This window comes from Salvelinus alpinus, chromosome 35 (assembly GCF_045679555.1).
Source record: "Salvelinus alpinus chromosome 35, SLU_Salpinus.1, whole genome shotgun sequence".
Classification (NCBI taxonomy): Eukaryota; Metazoa; Chordata; class Actinopteri; order Salmoniformes; family Salmonidae; genus Salvelinus; species Salvelinus alpinus.
The window spans coordinates 930729-952989 of NC_092120.1; the positions used below are offsets into that span (position 1 = coordinate 930729).

General features: G+C 46.9%; 2 protein-coding genes across 4 annotated transcripts in view; both read left to right on the plus strand.

Annotated features, from left to right (window-relative positions):
- LOC139563998 (hormone-sensitive lipase-like) overlaps positions 1 to 13102 on the plus strand; it is a 48883-nt gene extending 35781 nt beyond the window's left edge. For both annotated transcript variants that reach the window (XM_071383107.1, XM_071383108.1), the window contains 2 exons: positions 1878 to 2144; positions 7279 to 13102. In XM_071383107.1, coding sequence (XP_071239208.1) covers positions 1878 to 2144; positions 7279 to 7680 — 669 coding nt within the window. In that variant the 3' untranslated portion in view covers positions 7681 to 13102. The remainder of the gene's footprint in view (positions 1 to 1877; positions 2145 to 7278) is intronic.
- Positions 13103 to 17565: 4463 nt separating this feature from the next.
- LOC139564587 (transmembrane protein 145-like) overlaps positions 17566 to 22261 on the plus strand; it is a 33121-nt gene continuing 28425 nt past the window's right edge. Inside the window, exon 1 of one of the 2 annotated variants that reach the window (XM_071384218.1) lies at positions 17566 to 17799. In XM_071384218.1, the coding sequence (XP_071240319.1) occupies positions 17695 to 17799 (105 nt within the window). In that variant the 5' untranslated portion in view covers positions 17566 to 17694. The remainder of the gene's footprint in view (positions 17800 to 22261) is intronic. The other variant, XM_071384219.1, reaches the window with a different exon arrangement.

Consider the following 22261-nt stretch of genomic DNA (forward strand, 5'->3'; position numbering starts at 1 on the left):
CGGTAATCGGCCTTTTTGGATGCCGAATTTATATTGCAATCCACGAGGAGACTGCGTGGCAGGCTTGACCACCTGTTACGCGAGTGCCGCATCAAAAAGACCTTGTGGCTACAAGGAGCCAAGGTAAGTTGCAGTCATCACGTAATCACTAGTTAATTACACATGGTTGAAGATATTACTAGGTTAACTAGCTTGTTCTGCGTTGCATATAATCAATGCAGTGCCTGTTAATTTATCATCGAATCACAGCCTACTTCAACTTCTCCAAACGGGTGACGATTTAACAAAAGTGCATTTGTGAAAAAAGCACAATCGTTGCACAAATGTACCTAACCATAAACATCAATACCTTTCTTAAAATCAATACACAAGTATATATTTTTTTAATCCTGCATATGTAGTTAAAATAAATTAATGTTAGCAGGCAATAATAACTAGGGAAATTGTGTCACTTCTCTTGCCTTTAGTGCAAGCAGAGTCAGGGTATATGCAGCAGTTTGGGCTGCCTGGCTTGATGCGAACTGTGTGAAGACCATTTCTTCCTAACAAAGACCGTAATTCATTTGCCAGAATTTTACATAATTATGACATAACATTGAAGGTTGTGCAATGTAACAGCAATATTTAGACTTATGGATGCCACCCGTTAGATAAAATATGCAACGGTTCCGTATTTCACTGAAAGAATAAACGTTTTGTTTTCGAAATGATAGTTTCCGGATTTGACCATATTAATGACCAAAGGCTCGTATTTCTGTGTGTTTATTATATCATAATTAAGTATATGATTTGATAGAGCAGTCTGACTGAGCGGTGGAAGGCAGCAGCAGGCTCGTAAGCATTCATTCAAAAAGCACTGCTTAGCAATGCTTGAGACACAGCGCTGTTTGACTTCAAGCCTATCAACTCCCGAGATTAGGCTCACAATACTAAAATGCCTATTAGAACATCCAATAGTCAAGGTCTATGAAATACAAATGGTATAGAGAGACATAGTCCTGTAATAACTACAACCTACAACTTCTTACCTGGGAATGTTGAAGACTCATGTTAAAAGGAACCCCCAGTTTTCATATGTTCTCATGTTCTGATCAAGGAACTTAAACGTTAGCTTTTTTTACATGGCACATATTGCACTTTTCTTCTCCAACACTGTGTTTTTGCATTATTTAAACCAAATGGAACATGTTTCATTATTTATTTGAGACTAAATTGATTTTATTGATGTATTATATTAAGTTAAAATGTGTTCATTCAATATTGTTGTAATTGTCATTTATTACAAATATATAAATAAATCGGCCGATTTTAATTGGTATTGGCTTTTTTTGGTCCTCAAATAATTGGTTTTGGCGTTGAAAAATCATATTCGGTCGACCTCTACTTATTGCGTTTACGACCACTTCAGATACACTTGTCACTGAATTGTTGGTGTTTGTCTTAACGAAGCCTCTTGCTGAATAATTTATGCAAATAGATGGTGACCAAGCTGCTTGTCTTGTTTCCTCCTCCACAGATTTAACTGGCGGAGGCAGGCAAGCAGAACTGTGTGTCTGAGTGTAACCTCTAGTGTGTCAGTATGGGGATAATCTCTGTGTTTCTATGAAGCCAGTCTGAATTAATGCTTCTGTCTACAGGGGGAATATGAAGAACTGTCACATGATGTCACAGTGAAACATGTCAATGTTTGTTCCAGTGATTTGAAATGGAGAAAATCTACCTGAGGCTTGTAGATTCTTAGAACAAGTGTCTGGTCCCAACGGAAAGACACATCAGTATTATCCAGTATCTAATACCATCAGGTTTCCACAGTCTTGGTCCTTGACTAGTGTTACCATGTATTGCCATGGTAACATATTTTTCTTGTACCCCTCCAGCCTGACAACGTGAGCTTCTTCCTCTCCAAAGAGGAGGTGGTGTCCATGTCGGATGCTCTGTCTTCTGTTGCCATAGCGCCCCCTGAGGGGGAGGAGGGCGTGGTGCTGGAGCACCCTCGGGAGTTCCCCCTGGGCTTCGAACCGCTGCGCTCTGAGCGGCTGGCTGAGATGAAGCTGGCCACCTCGCCTGTCGTCAGGAACCCCTACATGTCTCCTCTACTGGCCCCCGACAGCATGCTGAGAGGACTGCCCCCCATTCACCTAGTGGTGGGTGGGTGAGAGGGAGGGAGGGAGGGAGGGAGGTGGTGGGTGAGAGGGAGGGAGGTGGTGGGTGAGAGGGAGGGAGGTGGTGGGTGAGAGGGAGGGAGGTGGTGGGTGAGAGGGAGGGAGGTGGTAGGTGAGAGGGAGGGAGGGAGGGAGGTGGTGGGTGAGAGCTAGGGAGGGAGGTGGTGGGTGAGAGCTAGGGAGGGAGGTGGTGGGTGAGAGGGAGGGAGGGAGGTGGTGGGTGAGAGGGGAGGGAGGTGGTGGGTGAGAGGGAGGGAGGGAGGTGGTGGGTGAGAGGGAGGGAGGTGGTGGGTGAGAGGGAGGGAGGTGGTGGGTGAGAGGGAGGGAGGGAGGGAGGTGGTGGGTGAGAGGGAGGACTGACTACCTAGTGGTGGGGGGGAGGGAGGGAGGGAGGTGGTGGGTGAGAGGGAGGACTGACTACCTAGTGGTGGGGGGGAGGGAGGGAGGACTGACTACCTAGTGGTGGGGGGGAGGGAGGGAGGACTGACTACCTAGTGGTGGGGGGGAGGGAGGGAGGGAGGTGGTGGGTGAGAGGGAGGACTGACTACCTAGTGGTGGGGGGGAGGGAGGGAGGACTGACTACCTAGTGGTGGGGGGAGGGAGGGAGGACTGACTACCTAGTGGTGGGGGGGAGGGAGGGAGGACTGACTACCTAGTGGTGGGGGGGAGGGAGGGAGGACTGACTACCTAGTGGTGGGGGGGAGAGAGGGAGGACTGACTACCTAGTGGTGGGGGGGAGGGAGGGAGGACTGACTACCTAATGGTGGGGGGAGGGAGGGAGGACTGACTGCCTAGTGGTTGGAGGGAGGGAGGGAGGACTGACTACCTAGTGGTGGGAGGGAGGGAGGGAGGACTGACTACCTAGTGGTGGGAGGGAGGGAGGGAGGACTGACTACCTAGTGGTGGGAGGGAGGGAGGGAGGACTGACTACCTAGTGGTGGGGGGAGGGAGGGAGGACTGACTACCTAGTGGTGGGGGGAGGGAGGGAGGACTGACTACCTAGTGGTGGGGGGAGGGAGGGAGGACTGACTACCTAGTGGTGGGGGGAGGGAGGGAGGGAGGACTGACTACCTAGTGGTGGGGGGAGGGAGGGAGGGAGGACTGACTACCTAGTGGTGGGGGGGAGGGAGGGAGGACTGACTACCTAGTGGTGGGGGGGAGGGAGGGAGGACTGACTACCTAGTGGTGGGGGGAGGGAGGGAGGACTGACTACCTAGTGGTGGGGGGAGGGAGGGAGGACTGACTACCTAGTGGTGGGGGGAGGGAGGGAGGACTGACTACCTAGTGGTGGGTGGGAGGGAGGACTGACTACCTAGTGGTGGGTGGGAGGGAGGACTTACTACCTAGTGGTGGGAGGGAGGGAGGGAGGACGGACTACCTAGTGGTGGGAGGGAGGGAGGACTGACGGACTACCTAGTGGTGGGAGGGAGGGAGGACTGACTGACTACCTAGTGGTGGGAGGGAGGGAGGACTGACTGACTGACTACCTAGTGGTGGGAGGGAGGGAGGACTGACTGACTGACTACCTAGTGGTGGGAGGGAGGGAGGACTGACTGACTGACTACCTAGTGGTGGGAGGGAGGGAGGGAGGACTGACTGACTACCTAGTGGTGGGAGGGAGGGAGGGAGGACTGACTGACTACCTAGTGGTGGGAGGGAGGGAGGACTGACTGACTACCTAGTGGTGGGAGGGAGGGAGGACTGACTGACTACCTAGTGGTGGGAGGGAGGGAGGGAGGACTGACTGACTACCTAGTGGTGGGAGGGAGGGAGGGAGGACTGACTACCTAGTGGTGGGAGGGAGGGAGGACTGACTGACTACCTAGTGGTGGGAGGGAGGGAGGGAGGACTGACTACCTAGTGGTGGGAGGGAGGGAGGACTGACTACCTAGTGGTGGGAGGGAGGGAGGGAGGACTGACTACCTAGTGGTGGGAGGGAGGACTGACTACCTAGTGGTGGGAGGGAGGGAGGGAGGACTGACTACCTAGTGGTGGGAGGGAGGGAGGACTGACTACCTAGTGGTGGGAGGGAGGGAGGGAGGACTGACTACCTAGTGGTGGGAGGGAGGACTGACTACCTAGTGGTGGGAGGGAGGGAGGGAGGGAGGGGGGACTGACTACCTAGTGGAGGGAGGGAGGACTGACTACCTAGTGGAGGGAGGACTTACTACCTAGTGGAGGGAGGACTTACTACCTAGTGGTGGGAGGGAGGGAGGGAGGACTGACTACCTAGTGGTGGGGGGAGGGAGGGAGGACTGACTACCTAGTGGTGGGGGGGAGGGAGGGAGGTGGTGGGGGGGAGGGAGGACTGACTACCTAGTGGTGGGGGGGAGGGAGGGAGGACTGACTACCTAGTGGTGGGGGGGAGGGAGGGAGGACTGACTACCTAGTGGTGGGAGGGAGGGAGGGAGGGAGGACTGACTACCTAGTGGTGGGAGGGAGGGAGGACTGACTACCTAGTGGTGGGAGGGAGGGAGGGAGGACTGACTACCTAGTGGTGGGAGGGAGGGAGGGAGGGAGGACTGACTACCTAGTGGTGGGAGGGAGGGAGGGAGGACTGACTACCTAGTGGTGGGAGGGAGGGAGGGAGGACTGACTACCTAGTGGTGGGAGGGAGGGAGGGAGGACTGACTACCTAGTGGTGGGAGGGAGGACTGACTACCTAGTGGTGGGAGGGAGGGAGGGAGGGAGGGGGGACTGACTACCTAGTGGAGGGAGGGAGGACTGACTACCTAGTGGAGGGAGGACTTACTACCTAGTGGAGGGAGGACTTACTACCTAGTGGTGGGAGGGAGGGAGGGAGGACTGACTACCTAGTGGTGGGGGGGAGGGAGGGAGGACTGACTACCTAGTGGTGGGGGGGAGGGAGGGAGGTGGTGGGGGGGAGGGAGGACTGACTACCTAGTGGTGGGGGGGAGGGAGGGAGGACTGACTACCTAGTGGTGGGGGGGAGGGAGGGAGGACTGACTACCTAGTGGTGGGGGGGAGGGAGGGAGGGAGGTGGTGGGTGAGAGGGAGGACTGACTACCTAGTGGTGGGGGGGAGGGAGGGAGGACTGACTACCTAGTGGTGGGGGGAGGGAGGGAGGACTGACTACCTAGTGGTGGGGGGGAGGGAGGGAGGACTGACTACCTAGTGGTGGGGGGAGGGAGGGAGGACTGACTACCTAGTGGTGGGGGGGAGGGAGGGAGGACTGACTACCTAGTGGTGGGGGGGAGGGAGGGAGGACTGACTACCTAATGGTGGGGGGAGGGAGGGAGGACTGACTACCTAGTGGTTGGAGGGAGGGAGGGAGGACTGACTACCTAGTGGTGGGAGGGAGGGAGGGAGGACTGACTACCTAGTGGTGGGAGGGAGGGAGGGAGGACTGACTACCTAGTGGTGGGAGGGAGGGAGGGAGGACTGACTACCTAGTGGTGGGGGGAGGGAGGGAGGACTGACTACCTAGTGGTGGGGGGAGGGAGGGAGGACTGACTACCTAGTGGTGGGGGGGAGGGAGGGAGGACTGACTACCTAGTGGTGGGGGGGAGGGAGGGAGGACTGACTACCTAGTGGTGGGGGGGAGGGAGGGAGGACTGACTACCTAGTGGTGGGGGGAGGGAGGGAGGACTGACTACCTAGTGGTGGGGGGAGGGAGGGAGGACTGACTACCTAGTGGTGGGGGGAGGGAGGGAGGACTGACTACCTAGTGGTGGGTGGGAGGGAGGGAGGACTGACTACCTAGTGGTGGGTGGGAGGGAGGACTGACTACCTAGTGGTGGGAGGGAGGGAGGGAGGACGGACTACCTAGTGGTGGGAGGGAGGGAGGACTGACGGACTACCTAGTGGTGGGAGGGAGGGAGGACTGACTGACTACCTAGTGGTGGGAGGGAGGGAGGACTGACTGACTGACTACCTAGTGGTGGGAGGGAGGGAGGACTGACTGACTGACTACCTAGTGGTGGGAGGGAGGGAGGGAGGACTGACTGACTACCTAGTGGTGGGAGGGAGGGAGGGAGGACTGACTGACTACCTAGTGGTGGGAGGGAGGGAGGACTGACTGACTACCTAGTGGTGGGAGGGAGGGAGGACTGACTGACTACCTAGTGGTGGGAGGGAGGGAGGGAGGACTGACTGACTACCTAGTGGTGGGAGGGAGGGAGGGAGGACTGACTACCTAGTGGTGGGAGGGAGGGAGGGAGGACTGACTGACTACCTAGTGGTGGGAGGGAGGGAGGGAGGGAGGGAGGGAGGACTGACTACCTAGTGGTGGGAGGGAGGGAGGGAGGACTGACTACCTAGTGGTGGGAGGGAGGGAGGGAGGACTGACTACCTAGTGGTGGGAGGGAGGGAGGGAGGACTGACTACCTAGTGGTGGGAGGGAGGGAGGGAGGACTGACTACCTAGTGGTGGGAGGGAGGGAGGGAGGACTGACTACCTAGTGGTGGGAGGGAGGGAGGACTGACTACCTAGTGGTGGGAGGGAGGGAGGGAGGACTGACTACCTAGTGGTGGGAGGGAGGGAGGGAGGACTGACTACCTAGTGGTGGGAGGGAGGGAGGGGGGACTGACTACCTAGTGGAGGGAGGGAGGACTGACTACCTAGTGGAGGGAGGACTTACTACCTAGTGGAGGGAGGACTTACTACCTAGTGGTGGGAGGGAGGGAGGGAGGACTGACTACCTAGTGGTGGGAGGGAGGGAGGGAGGACTGACTACCTAGTGGTGGGAGGGAGGGAGGGAGGACTGACTACCTAGTGGTGGGAGGGAGGGAGGGAGGGAGGACTGACTACCTAGTGGTGGGAGGGAGGGAGGGAGGACTGACTACCTAGTGGTGGGAGGGAGGACTGACTACCTAGTGGTGGGAGGGAGGGAGGACTGACTACCTAGTGGTGGGAGGGAGGGAGCACTACCTAGTGGTGGGAGGGAGGGAGCACTACCTAGTGGTGGGAGGAAGGACTGACTACCTAGTGGTGGGAGGGAGGGAGGACTACCTAGTGGTGGGAGGGAGAGAAATGGAGTTGAAAACTGGCTTGTCCCAATCCTTTTCTGGTCTTTTCCACCAATTTAGTATTTTTTTTTGCATGATCCTATAAGACCCTCTTTGACTCAGTTGTTTATCTCTCCTTCTCCCCCTAGGCCTGTGCGTTAGACCCCATGCTGGATGACTCTGTGATGTTTGCCAAGCGCCTGAGGAACGTAGATCAGCCAGTCACCCTGTGTGTGGTGGACGACCTCCCCCACGGCTTTCTCAGCCTATCACAGCTCTCCAGGGAGACGAGGGAAGCGGCTAACGTCTGCGTCAACAGAATCAGGGACGTCTTTGACCAGAAGGACTCGCCCCAGGAGCCGCGCATGCACCGCAAGCTGGAAAGGACCAATCGCCGTGCTTCCTCTGTCGCCACGGGTGACCCAGAGAAGCTTTTTGCAGCACCCATTCAAGAGGAGGAGCTGCTGGTGGCCAGGGGAGGGGCTCTAGTTCCAGATGGGGCGGGGCTAGTTGGCTTGGCAGCACAGAACAACATAGACATTGTGGGATAAAGGCATAATCAGGGGTTTGCTAGATGAGTACTGTTTGTTAAAGGATTTAAAAGAGATGGAGAAAAGGGGGGATTTGGGCCATATGAAGCCTGGGAGAGGAGAAGGGAATAGAGCGAAGGAAAGACAGCAGGAGGAGGATATGCAGAAGGAGTTGGTAGCATGCCCAGTTTTGGAGAGACAAAATGAAGTACCTATGGATAGAGAGGATAGCAAGTACTAAATGCAACCTCTTCAGCTTTCAAACTCTCAATTGCTGCTTGCTGTTTAGCACCATGCAGAGCAACATGTTGCCCATACTGGTTGACACACACACACAAAATCACTTTGCCTTTTGGGCTGCTGCATTGTGCTCGGTGTAGAACTGTGAGTTTGTAGCCTGGACATTATAAAACAGCACAGAGCGTTGTGGTGAATGGTCGATCCATCTCCCTATAGAAGACTATTCCAGTCCCTAATCAGATAGTGGTAGACGTGCAATGAGCTCCTACATAGTGCCATCACAACTTAATGGCCACTTGTTTTTTAGGGAGCTACTCTAAATCAAGCTTAATAACTGTAGAACTCTGAGGTCTGTTAAACTAGTTGGTTGTGAATACTGCCGCTGTTCGGTCACTTACTCTGCTGATTGGCCCATCAATAGGGTGCTGCAGCACTGGAAACAACAAACTTAGAAACTGGAAGGATTTGGTAGTACCTTGAAATTGTTAACCATAATAGATCTTATGTCATAGTATTCCTTGTTATTTGTATTTATTGTGTGTGTGTATATATATACTCGTATTGTATTCTTATTTTAACCATGGATCATAGTTATACCTGTTTGTTCAAGGCTTTTAAGAGCATATTGTGAGGTGGATGCTAAGTTATGTTCCTAGCTGTGTAGTGCCATACTCTGTGGCTGCTCATTCCTAGTTGTTGAAAGTAGCCAAATGTTAACCTCTACCACTGTAGCGACTAGTGGTCAGCTAGCCGTTACCCATCCAAACATTCACCTCACAGTGAGATGTGACATAGTCGATATTATTATATTCTGCTCTTTCTTTTATACTGATATATTATAACTAGCCAATCATAAATAGCTAATGCAATATTATAGCTGCATGTTCATCAGTGCAATCAAAAGGATTCAGTTGTGCCATAATGATATTGTGCTTGGATTTAAGTACACTGTTGTGGGGGTAAAGAGTCGTTTTTGTTTTGATCATTTTTATTGACACACAGTAATTAAGTCTTATGATTTTAAGTCTCTTGTGCTCAGCCTTTATTTGTTGCCATCTAAAAGCAACACTTAGCTGTCTATAGACTGACTGCCTTTAGAAGCAGATGTTTTTTTAAAGACTTGAAATCCTTTCTCTATTTGCACAGCGAATAACTTCAATATGAAAGCCTGAAGCAGACAGATGCACTGCACATCTCTTCATACTATATCTGTACATCACTGCACTGACTGCCAAAACCGCAGCCCTCTATCCCAGGATGCAGTGCGTTACACTGCCACAGCCCTTGAGCCAGGGGACGTCCTGCTTGCTGACCCATTTCTGCACCTCCGTCCAAATCACAGAGGATCCATTCTGCTCCAACAGCCTGTACCGAGCGAGCAGGAGAATCTAGAACAAGCCTGATAGTGAGCTCATACTCACTGAGCAGGTGACTTCTCTAGTTAGCTAATGTGTCTTTTTGTGCACCTTTAGGACATTCTACAGTGGCTGACTGACAATCTAGGTTCTACACCATCTTTACCCCGTGCAAATACTCAGGGGCTGATGCTGCTACTACTACGTTTTGACTGAATCTGATTTGATACTTGATATGGCCTCTGTCTAGCTTGTTGAGAATGAATGATTCACATTGGAGTGAAGGAGGTGTCCCTTTTGTGTCATCCTCTAGCAAGCCTTTAACTAAATATAAATGACAACAACCTCACTTCTGGTGCTGTCCTTGTCTGGTGGTCACAGGCCTGGGTTGCCAGATCTGTTGAGAATTAGGCTGGGTGATAAAGATTGCTTTTGGCTGGATTTAGAGCAGGGTTTATCCAGCACAAGGTCATAATCTAGTATTATGATTCACTGTCCTGTTTGCTGCCAGTGCTTATTGCAGCGTTTTGAGGCAGGCTGATAGAAATTAAGAGAGCTGTTAACCGTGAAGGTATTCAAGGAATCACTTATCTTGTTTTTAGAAGTCTTGTGTTTAATGGTTGATGGTTTTAGATGCTAGTTATGATCATTTCACACTTTTTCTTTGTACGTTAAGTGTAACTGTGTGTCTGTGTTTAGTGCCGTGTGAGTGTCTGGTAAGTGGATTCTGTATGTGTCTATCAATGACTCTAACATTGCACGTGTTTGTTAGTGATTGTGTGGGGGGAACATCTACCATCTTTGGAACATGATTGTGTGTTTTTAAATGCAGCAGTAAAGCAGCACGTGGGTGTATGGGGCCATGAGTTGCAATCCAAGCCTCTGAATTTCATGGGTGTTGTACAGTACACTATTGGTTAGCCAAGCAGGACTTCTGAGATCCCATTTAACATTATGCATTCTGTCAGCCATCCATTACTAGGATGCAGTACAAGGTCCTTGATGAATACAGTTCTCATTGTGCGCTAGCAACATAACTGATCGTGCATATTGAGATTTAGTAGCCTGGCGTCTCCACTGCCAGAGTAGATATCATAACCCCACACACACACGACCAGCACCACTCCAGGCCCTATGGGATGCCCTGAATGGCTCCTATGGACTACTAGCGCCCCCAATGAGCAAGGCTGGTACAGCCCTCTGACCTATCTATGGAAATGTGTAATGGTGGGATAGAACCGCTTGGTGGTTTATGACCAAATCCTTTTTAGTTGGGTTGTGGCTTTAGACCAGGTCCTGGTCAGAAACATTGCTCTTGTTTTCTTGGTGGGTCACAATAAATTATTTTATATGGGTCACAGTGCAACAACTTTGGGAACCACTGCAATAAGCTGCTCTTTTAATGGCTACCAATCCTTCACCTGATCTGAGAGGAGGGCAACGCACAGGAGAAATCCATGACATGGTGCTAGCCCATTAGTCTCGTGAGGTTATCACCATCTTGTTTTCACCTTCCTAGTCTAGGTTGTCAGGAAAGGGGAGGAGCCATTTGAGAACATTGGAACATGGTCTTCCTCCACATGTGGGCAACTACTGTTTCTATGCCTCTAGAGTTTAAAATATATATATTTAAAAAAAAAAAAAAAAAATTGTCTTTATTTAACTAAGCAAGTAATTTAAGAACAAATTATTTTCAATGACAACCTAGGAACAGTGGGTTAACTGCCTTGTTCAGGGGCAGAACGACAGATTTTTACTGTGTCAGCTCGGGGATTCAATCTTGCAACCTTTCGGTTACTAGTCCAATGCTCTTAACCACTAGGCTACCTGCCGCCCGATGCATCATGCATTAGCATTTGTGTGCGTGTTGCCGCGTTCAAAACAACTTGCCACTGAAAAATGAGGTCAAATCATGACGTCAGTGATCTTCAGGTCGGAAAGTCCGAGCTCTAGAAAGAGGCCCAAGATTCCGAGTTGGATGAAGGTTCAAATACATTTTCAGTCAGATCGAGTGTGAGTGTGGGAGTGTGATCCTCATTTTGGTCTTGAAATGCAAAATGGCTGAAGTGGTGTGGAGTGGCTTTGTGTGTTTTGATTATACATCGTACCTCAACCATTTCCCTCATGTATAGGCTATTTACACTGGATTCAACATCTCTTAGCCCTGGGATATCTTTAGCTCTTGGGCTAACCTGAAACATGCATTGTGAAAAGCCTATTAGTACGTCAACATATTATCTAAAAGTTGTTTAGGTCAAGTACCCGGTCAAATGTTACACCACACACAGCTATGCAGTAACACACCAGCATCCTTTACTAGATTTTGTCTTTGGTGAGCCATGTCTCCTTTTTCGATCTAAAATTCGGTTACTTACTTGGTTGAAATGCTTTCGATCAACCCTGAGGCTAGAGTTATGCAAGGCTATTTTCCATTTCCATTTGGTCATTTAGCAGACAGCATAGCACTTAGTTTGCCTAGAGCATTGTGCAATCTACACAATCTGGTCACTTGAGAATACTTGAATAGAACTGATCTCGACTGCCTCCTTCGCAGAATGTGTTCTTCTTTATAGGAAATGATTTTCTTCTCTTATTTTGTCCCCCTTAGACCAGGGGTTCTAAAAGTGGGGTCTGTGGAGGTACTGCAGGGCGTCCGCGGCCAGACGACATTTTCACCAATTATACATTTTTCAACTTAGCTATTCCCCCAAAATGTTTTGTTGTACATAAATGCACTTGAATTTAAGCTTTAAACTGCAATTTTTTTCTCTGCCTCATGGCAATGTGTTGGTTGCAGGATATTACCTTTAAATCTGCAACAATAACAAATCTCTGCCCCATGACAAGGTGTTGCAGGAACTGCAACATTTTCACTCCGATGCCAAGAGTCAGGCCTTTTTTTCATTTGACCTTTTATTTAACCAGGCAAGTCAAATTCTTATTTTCAATGTCGGCCTAGGAACAGTGGGTTAACTGCCTTGTTCAGGGGCAGAACGACAGATTTTTACCTTGTCAGCTCGGGGATTCAATCTTGCAACCTTTTGGTTACTAGTCTAATGCTCTAACCACTAGGCTACCTGCCGCCCCAAATGTTCTTTAAATGTTCTTACCCCAGGCCCGAGACTTGGATTGTTCAGCCATACACTGCAGAAGTCATGATAACTCCTTGTGGACATTTTTTTTTTATCTCACTCTAGTTATGTTTTATGAGGGGGGTCCTGATGAATTTGCTATCACAAAAGGGCTCCCCTCCCCAGCCCCAAAACATTTGCGAACCCCTGACTTAGACAATACCACCTGTGTGATAAAGTGCATGTTAGATTAAGGCTTGAAGTAGAACCAAAGATTGCGTCTAGTTTTATATGAAACTTGCTATCACTGTCATTGACATTAGTAACAGACATTTTGGCCTGGGTTGATGTCTGTGCGTCCTGTTAGCTGTGTCATTGAGATCTACATAGTAGTTCTGTGTTTGCACTTTATGGAACAAGACACTGTGGTTAATATAGAGCTATTTAAGATAACTATATTTTATTAAAACCTACACAAAGCCATAGAAAGACTGGAATATTTTTTTGGGAAGTTTACTTTATTTTTTATTTACATTATTTTACAACACCACAAGTGCATCCATGTGAATAAAAGATGAATCTATATTACAAAAATAAAATACATTTCCTGTATAGATATTTTTCCTTTCACTTGTTATTCCTCTTATTTTGTTTTTGACTCCTGTAATGACTCTTTACAGGATTGGTTGAATGTTTCACATATGCAGTAAGTATTTTGTCTCTTGTAACCCTTGTTTTTCCTGTTCATTTTTTTTGGAATAAATATATTCTCCCAAACATGTTACATCTGTATTTATTTCGAAGCTGAAATGTCAGAATACGGAATTGGGGCAACAGACATTTTGTGACCTATGGTTAAATTCATTACCTGTCAATCAGATCTTTAAAAACTTGATTACAAGGCTGTTTAAACAAGCTCATCAATCTGACTTTGACACAGTCAGGTCCATACATATTTGTACATTGACCAAGTTATTATAATTTTAGCTTTACACCACCACAATGGATTTGAAAGGAAACAAGATGAGCTGAGGGGCTTAAAAGTAATTGGACAAACTAACAATCCAAAATTTAATTGTGAGTTTTAATACTTGGTTGCAAATAATTTGCAGTCAAGGACTGCCTGAAGACTGGAACCCATAGATATCACCAGATGCTTGGTTTCTTCCCTGCTGATACTCTGCCAGGCCTTTACTGCAGCTGTCATCAGTTCCGGCTTGTTCTTGGGGTGTTTTGCCTTCAGCAAGTGAAATGCATGCTCAATTGGATTCAGGTCATGTGAATTACTTGGCCATTGCAGAACATTCCACTTCTTTGCCTTTCGCAGTATGCTTCGTATCATTGTCCATCTGCACTGTGACACGCCATCCAATGAGTTTTGAAGCATTTGGCTGAATCTGAGCAGATAATATAGCCCTAAACACTTCAGAATTCATTCTGCTGCTTTTGTTAGCAGTCACATCAATAAATACAAGGGAACCAGTCCCATTGGCAGCCATACATGCCCACGCCATAACACTACCTCCACCATGATTCACAGATACGGTGGTATGCGTCGGATCATGAGCAGTTCCTTCCCTTCTCCATACTCTTCTCTAACCATCACAATGGTACATGTTGATCTTTGTCTCATCTGTCCATAGGATGTTGTTCCAGAACTGTACAGGCTTTTTTTTAAATGTTTGGCAAACTAATCTGGTCTTCCTGTTTTTGAGGCTTACCAATGGTTTACATCTTGTGGTAAACTGTCTATTTACTCAAGTCTTCTCTTGAATGTTGACTTTGACACAGATACGCCTACTTCCTGGAGGGTGTTCTTGATCTGGCCAACTGTTGTGAGTTTTTTTTTCTTCACCAGGGAAATAATTATTCTGTCATCCACCACAGTTGTTTTCTGTGGTCTTCCAGGCCTTTTGGTGTTCCTGAGCTCACCAATGCGTTCTTTCTTTTTAAGAATGTACCAAATAGTTCATAAGGCCAAACCTAATGTTTTTGCTGTCTCTGATGGGTTTGTTTTGATTTCTCAGCCTAATGATGGCTTACTTCACTGCCAGTGACTGCTCTTTGGACTTCATATTGAGGGTTAATAGCAAGATTCCAAATGCAAATACCACACTTGAAATCAACTCCTAGACCTTTTATCTGCTTACTTGTAAATTATCTAATGAAGGAATAACACACACCTGGCCATGGAACAGCTGAGCCAATTGTCCAATTACTTTTGGTCCCTTAAGGGACCCTGGCTCAGTTCTGAGAAGTAGGCCAAACCAAACCACACAGAGTGAGAGACTATTCTATTTTAGGCTATTTAGTCATTTTTTTCTATTTTATCACATTCTATCCTACTGTATTGTATTCTTGACTTGACACACAAATCCTGTAATTCCTACACCGTTCACCCAATTTGGATGTAAATACCTTCAAATTAAAGCTGAAAATCTGCCTTTTCAGCTCATATTCATTATTACTTTCAATTCTAATATGCTGTGGTAGACAGCTAAAATAATAACTTGGTCAATGTCCAAATATTTATGGACGTGACTATGTTGCGAACTTCTCAAACGACTTATCACCAGATGTGTTTTGTTTTGCCGGCGGTCTAGCCTGCATTTTCCATACATGGCGCACGTGCTTCACTTTACAACTATACTGAACACATATATAAATGCAACAATTTCAAACATTTTCCTGAGATACAGTTCATATAAAGAAATCAGTCAATTAAAATGTATTAATTAGGCCCTAATCTATGGATTTCGCATGACTGGGCATTGGCGACGCCATGGGTGGGCCTGGGAGGGCATAGGTCCATCCACTGGTGCACAGCCAATCAGAATTAGTTTTTCCCCACAAAAGTGCTTTATTACAGACAGAAAAACTCCTCAGTTTCATCAGCTGTATGGGTGGCTGGCCTCAGACAATCCTGCATGGTTAAAAGTCGGATGTGGAGGTCCTGGGCTGGTGTGGTAAAATCAAATTGTGTTGGTCACATACACATGGTTAGCAGATGTTATTCCGAGTGGAGCGAAATTCTTATGCTTCTAGATCCGACAGTGCAGCATTATCTAACAGGTAATATCTAACAATTCCACAACAACCCTAATATCTAACAAATTCCACAACAAAACCTAATACACACAATCTAGTAAATGAATGGGATAAGAATATATAAGTATAAAATATATGGATGAGCAGTGACCGAGCGGCTAAGATGCAATAGATAGTAAATAATAGGTAGTGAAGGATACAGTATATACATATGAGATGAGTAATGCGAGATGTAAACATTCTTAAAGTGGCATTATTTAAAGTGACTAGTGTTCCATTTATTTAAGTGGCCAATGATATCAAGTCTGAAAGTAGTCAGCTGCCTCTCTGTGCTAGTGGTGGTTGTTTAACAATCTGATGGCCTTGAGATAGAAGCTGTTTTTCAATCTCTGTCCCACCTTTGATGCAACTGTACTGACCTCGCCTTCTGGATGGAAGCGAGGTGAACAGGCAGTGGCTCGGGTGGTTATTGTCCTTGATGATCTTTTTGACTTCCTGTGACATCGGGTGTTGTAGGTGTCCTGGAGGGCAGGTAGTTTTCCCCGGTGATGCGTTGTGCAGACCGTACCACCCTCTGGAGAGCCCTGCGGTTGTGGGTGGTGCAGTTTCCATACCAGGCGGTTTTCAGTGACAAGCCACATTTTTTTTCAGCCTCCTGAGGTTGAAGAGGCGCTGTTGCGCCTGTTGATTACAGCTCAGCATTCAACACCAAAGTACCCTCCAAACTCGTCATCAAGCTTGAGACCTTGGGTCTCGACCCCGCCCTGTGCAACTGGGTCCTGTAAAGCTGCCTAACTGAACAATGATCTTTGTATAATTAACTCATTAATTAGTAGGCATTCGTTAGCGGGCAGTGTCTGTCTGGACTAAGGATAATTCTTTATTTGTGAGCTATTATTGAATTAAATTTATTTTGGGTAACAGATATATACAATAAAATGTACAATGTGGACCCAGAGGATATCACTTGAAAGTATTAATTAAAACGCTTGTTTCCAAAGTGGTCCTCGATGGTAAAAAGAGTAACACATACACTACCGGTCAAAAGTTTTAGAACACCTACTCATTCAAGGGTTTTTCTTTATTTTTACTGTTTTCTACGTTGAAGAATAATAGTGAAGACATCAGAACTATGAAATAACACTATGAAAAAAAAGTGTTAAATAAATCAAAATGTATTTTATATTTGAGTTTCTTCAAATAGCCATCCTTTGCGGAGGCCAGGTCATCTGATGCAGCACTCCATCACTCTCCTTCTTGGTAAAATAGACCTTACACAGCCTGAAGGTGTGTTGGGTCATTGTCCTGTTGAAAAACAAATGATAGTCCCACTAAGCGCAAACCAGATGGGATGGCGTATCGCTGCAGAATGCTGTGGTAGCCATGCTGGTTAAGTGTGCCATGATACCTAAGTAAATCACAGACACTGTCACCAGCAAAGCACCCCTACACCATAACACCTCCTCCTCCATGCTTTACAGTGGGAAATGCACATGCGGAGATCATCCATTCACCCACACCGCGTCTCACAAAGACACGATTGGCTCAAATACAAATTAACTTTTAACAAGGCACACCTGTTAATTGAAATGCATTCCAGGTGACTACCTCATGAAGCTGGTTGAGAGAATGCAAAGAGTGTGCAAAGCTGTCATCAATGCAAAATGGTGGCTATTTGAAGAAAATATATTGTGATCTGTTTAACACTTCTTTGGTTTCTACATTATTCCATGTGTTAATTCATAGTTTTGATGTCTTCACTATTATTATACAATGTAGAAAATAATAAAAATAAAGAAAAACCAGACAAGACAAAATTACAAAGAAACATAAATACTTTCATTAAACTTTTATCTGAACATGTGAAAATCATGTAGCCTATCCTTGGTGTGATGATTTACATTAATTTGTGTAGTTTTAGAAGGTGTAGCCTATTAGTCTTGTTCAATTCTATAGGCCTAAGCTAAGAGTGAACAACAGGCCTATAATGTGAGTGAAAACCCCACTCATCGAAAATGTTTGACCAGATAGGTAACAAATTAATTTAAACGTGAATGATTGATGTTTGTCTCTTGAATGTGTCGCAATCTGAGAGCGAGAACGCGCATTCTGCCTCTGTTACCAGTGAGTGGGGAAGAAGTTGAGGCGCTTATCTAAAGCGCGCTCACAGCTGAAATATTGGGGCCACATGCATCGGCAAAAGACGAGAACGCGCGCCCTGTGTCTTCTCTGCTTCCCTCTCCGATACTGTCGTTTCCTGCAATCCAGTTGATTGGGAAGGGGGCCGGGACGACCACTGAGTAGCGAAATTCTGGGATAAGATGGAGGTTTGCGAGAGACTTTTGTGCCTGGCCGTGGTGTCCAGCGTTCTCTGCGTTGGCTCGGTTCTGGGGAAATACGTGAGAGGTATCGTCAACACCAAGGAGGTAAGGTGTTTGATACCTAATTTATCAGATGTGACAATGACACCATTATTAGACTCGTCAGCGCCTTCTCATGTAGCCTAAAGCCTTTCCGTGTTTATATTATATTGCGAGTGTGACGCGCTCCGAAATTGCCTGATCATTTTTATTCCAAATCAAGCAATTTCTCCAAGATGTTACAGGATGTCCATACTGCTTTGTATTTGTGCGCATCTCTATGCGTGTCATAGTGAGCGTATTTCTATCTACATCGTTCTGGCTCTGTTTGTGGCTCTCACCAACCGGTAGAAGCAAGCTGTGGATGTTTACGAGAATGTGCCTTGCAAATCCTTCTAGCATTTATTTTTCTTTGTGATAGCGGAAAGTGTTGGTGATATCCTACACTGTAACCAAAATAACTCGCTTCCATAATTCGCATATAATAACGGTAACCTCGCCGTAACAGGTGTGCGTCAGTTGTCGCTCACGTCACATATAGTTTATTATTGGTTCTCCTCATCTCACATCAGCCGTGCTCCAACACTTAACACTAGCCTATTAATATAAAACATAGTCTTCTGATATCAATCTATTATCAATATCAAAGATACTATTATCTGATTTAATCTATCTGTTTCTATTGATTCCTTCTGCGTTTAGATGTTGTGCTCATATTGTTCCCATGCCCTGCTGTGAGTGACCACGTTATAGGTCGGGCAAGAGTAAAGTGCACCAGATAGATCTGTGCCAGCCGCGACAATCCCGTGCACTGAGCTCTCTCATAACTCTTCTCATCTCAGCTCTTCTAGTGTCCCACTTCTGCATAACAGTTTGATGATCAGGTGGGATATGTAACCCATGTCATTCATGCCTCATAAAGTAGGCTTACACCTGTCCTACACAATATAATTAATGCCCTTTTCCCCTTTCCCTCTTCAAAAGGACCACAATGGAAATAAGCTTTTAAGCTTTATTGTGTTATCCTTGATGATTTTCTTATTGTATGTGGAGGTGTCACCGGCTGGAGCACCCTTATGTATGGATTTAAAAAAAATGGCCTAATAAATTCAATCAATCAATTAATTCATATGTATAACCACTTAGGCTTCTTATCAGATCATGTGGCTTCCAATCAATAGCTATTGAAAATTGACAAACTATAATATAGTTAACTAGCTAAATACACTAGTGTTTGTATGATATCAGAAATGCTTATGAATAACATAATCCATATTAGATCTCCAGCTCATGCCAGACGTACTCTATACGCTCTTCTCTTACGCGGTGTGTGTTAGTCTGAACCAGGGTTGTGTCTTCCCTCAAACACCATGTCACTGCTCTGAATGGACTGAAACAACACTCATCTGGACATGTTGATATAGGGTGGGTGGGTGTGTGTTGTCCAGTGGTACTGTTCAACACATCAGTCTTGTCTGCGGACTCCCACCCAAGGTCACACACACACACAGCCTCACTCCTCCACCTCAAAGTCACAGTAGAGTACAGTCGTGGCCAAAAGTTTTGAGAATGACACAAATATAAATTTTCACAAAATCTGCTGCCTCAGTTTGTATGATGGCAATTTGCATATACTCCAGAATGTTAGGAAGAGTGATCAGATGAATTGCAATTAATTGCAAAGTCCCTCTTTGCCATGCAAATGAACTGAATCCCCAAAAAACATTTCCACTGCATTTCAGCCCTACCACAAAAGGACCAGCTGACATCATGTCAGTGATTCTCTCGTTAACACAGGTGTGAGTGTTGACGAGGACAAGGCTAGAGATCACTCTGTCATGCTGATTTGAGTTCGAATAACAGACTGGAAGCTTCAAAAGGAGGGTGGTGGTGCTTGGAATCATTGTTCTTCCTCTGTCAATCATGGTTAACTGCAAGGAAACACGTGCCATCGTCATTACTTTGCACAAAAAGGGCTTCACAGGCAAGGATATTGCTGCCAGTAAGATTGCACCTAAATCAACCATTTATCGGATCATCAAGAACTTCAAGGAGAGCGGTTCAATTGTTGTGAAGAAGGCTTCAGGGCGCCAAAGAAAGTCCAGCAAGCGCCAGGACCGTCTCCTAAAGTTGATTCAGCTGCGGGATCGGGGCACCACCAGTACAGAGCTTGCTCAGGAATGGCAGCAGGCAGGTGTGAGTGCATCTGCACGCACAGTGGGGCGAAGACTTTTGGAGGATGGCCTGGTGTCAAGAAGGGCAGCAAAGAAGCCACTTCTCTCCAGGAAAAACATCAGGGACACACTGATATTCTGCTAAAGGTACAGAGATTGGACTGCTGAGTACTAGGGTAAAGTCATTTTCTCTGATGAATCCCCTTTCCGATTGTTTGGGGCATCCGGAAAAAAGCTTGTCTGGAGAAGACAAGGTGAGCGCTACCATCAGTCCTGTGTCATGCCAACAGTAAAGCATCCTGAGACTTCATGTGTGGGGTTGCTTCTCAGCCAAGGGAGTGGGCTCACTCACAATTTTGCCTAAGAACACAGCCATGAATAAAGAATGGTACCAACACATCCTCCGAGAGCAACTTCTCCCAACCATCCAGGAACAGTTTGGTGACGAACAATGCCTTTTCCAGCATGATGGAGCACCTTGCCATAAGGCAAAAGTGATAACTAAGTGGCTTGGGAAACAAAACAGCAATATTTTGGGTCCATGGCCAAGAAACTCCCCAGACCTTAATCCCATTGAGAACTTGTGGTCAATCCTCAAGAGGCGGGCGGACAAACAAAAACCCACAAATTCTGAAAAACTCCAAGCATTGCTTATGCAAGAATGGGCTGCCATCAGTCAGGATGTGGCTCAGAAGTTAATTGATAGCATGCCAGGGCGGTTTGCAGAGGTATTGAAAAAGAAGGGTCAACACTGCAAATTTTGACATGCATCAACTTCATGTAATTGTCAATAAAAGCCTTTGACACTTATGAATGCTTGTAATTATACTTCAGTATTCCATAGTAACATCTGACAAAAATATCTAAAGACACTGAAGCAGCAAACTTTGTGGAAATTAATATTTGTGTCATTCTCAAAACTTTTGGCCACGACTGTACAACATATCAAATCAGCAGGAAAGGTATGTTCAGGTTCAGTGATGGTGGGGAGGATTATAGGTATGATCAGGTTCAGTGATGGTGGGGAGGATTATAGGTATGATCAGGTTCAGTGATGGTGGGGAGGATTATAGGTATGATCAGGTTCAGTGATGGTGGGGAGGATTATAGGTATGATCAGGTTCAGTGATGGTGGGGAGGATTATAGGTATGATCAGGTTCAGTGATGGTGGGGAGGATTATAGGTATGATCAGGTTCAGTGATGGTGGGGAGGATTATAGGTATGATCAGGTTCAGTGATGGTGGGGAGGATTATAGGTATGATCAGGTTCAGTGATGGTGGGGAGGATTATAGGTATGATCAGGTTCAGTGATGGTGGGAAGGATTATAGGTATGATCAGGTTCAGTGATGGTGGGGAGGATTATAGGTATGATCAGGTTCAGTGATGGTGGGGAGGATTATAGGTTAGGTTTTTTAGTTTATTTATGTTTGTGTGCGATTGTGATTTAATGTGGCAGTGAGTATGTTGAGGCAAGTGAGTGTGTTTGTGTTGCATCGTTGTCTAACCTTACTAATGAATCATTGAGAGGTCCAGGGGTGACTGGACTATAGTTGATTGGTAATTAATTGTTAATGAGGTTTAGCAAGCAAACCTGGTTCTGGAGAGAGGGGGAGAGACAGAGGGAAAGAGAGAGAGAGAGAGAGAGGGAAATAGGAAGGGAGGGACAGCGAGAGCGGGGAGAGATAAAGAGGAAGGGAGAGAGAGAGAGAGATTGAGGAAAGGAGGGACAGACAGAGGGGTAAGAGAGGGACAGAGAGAGAGGGAGTAGTAGTGACCGCTGTAGTGACCGGATACTGCATCGAGGCCTAGCACTTGATTAATGGGCTGTCTAACACACACACACACACACACACACACACACACACACACACACACACACACACACACACACACACACACACACACACACACACACACACACACACACACCCTCTTTCACTCACATACACACACACACACCCTCTTTCACTCACATACACACACACTCTCTCTCACTCCCTCACATACACACACACACACAATGGCTCAATGTCTCTGCGTCACAATGCAGTGGCCGTGGGGTAATGAGAGGACTAAGGGGGATTAAGGTTGACACCCCATCCTCTGTTCCACTGCTCCTGTTTCCCTACTACTCTCCACTGAGACCGACTGGGCCTAGTGCAGGACTACAGGTGCCTTCTGGGCTTACACTGAGCTGCATGGACTGGGGCTAGACTGGACTGGCCTGCTCAGAAACACTGTTAGGCTCTATTCCCTTATTGTTCCTTAAGCGCATGCCCCCCCCACCCCCACCTGAGGATCTTTTTTCAGCCATATATTTCCTGTTTGAGGAGTGCAAAATCCATTTGTC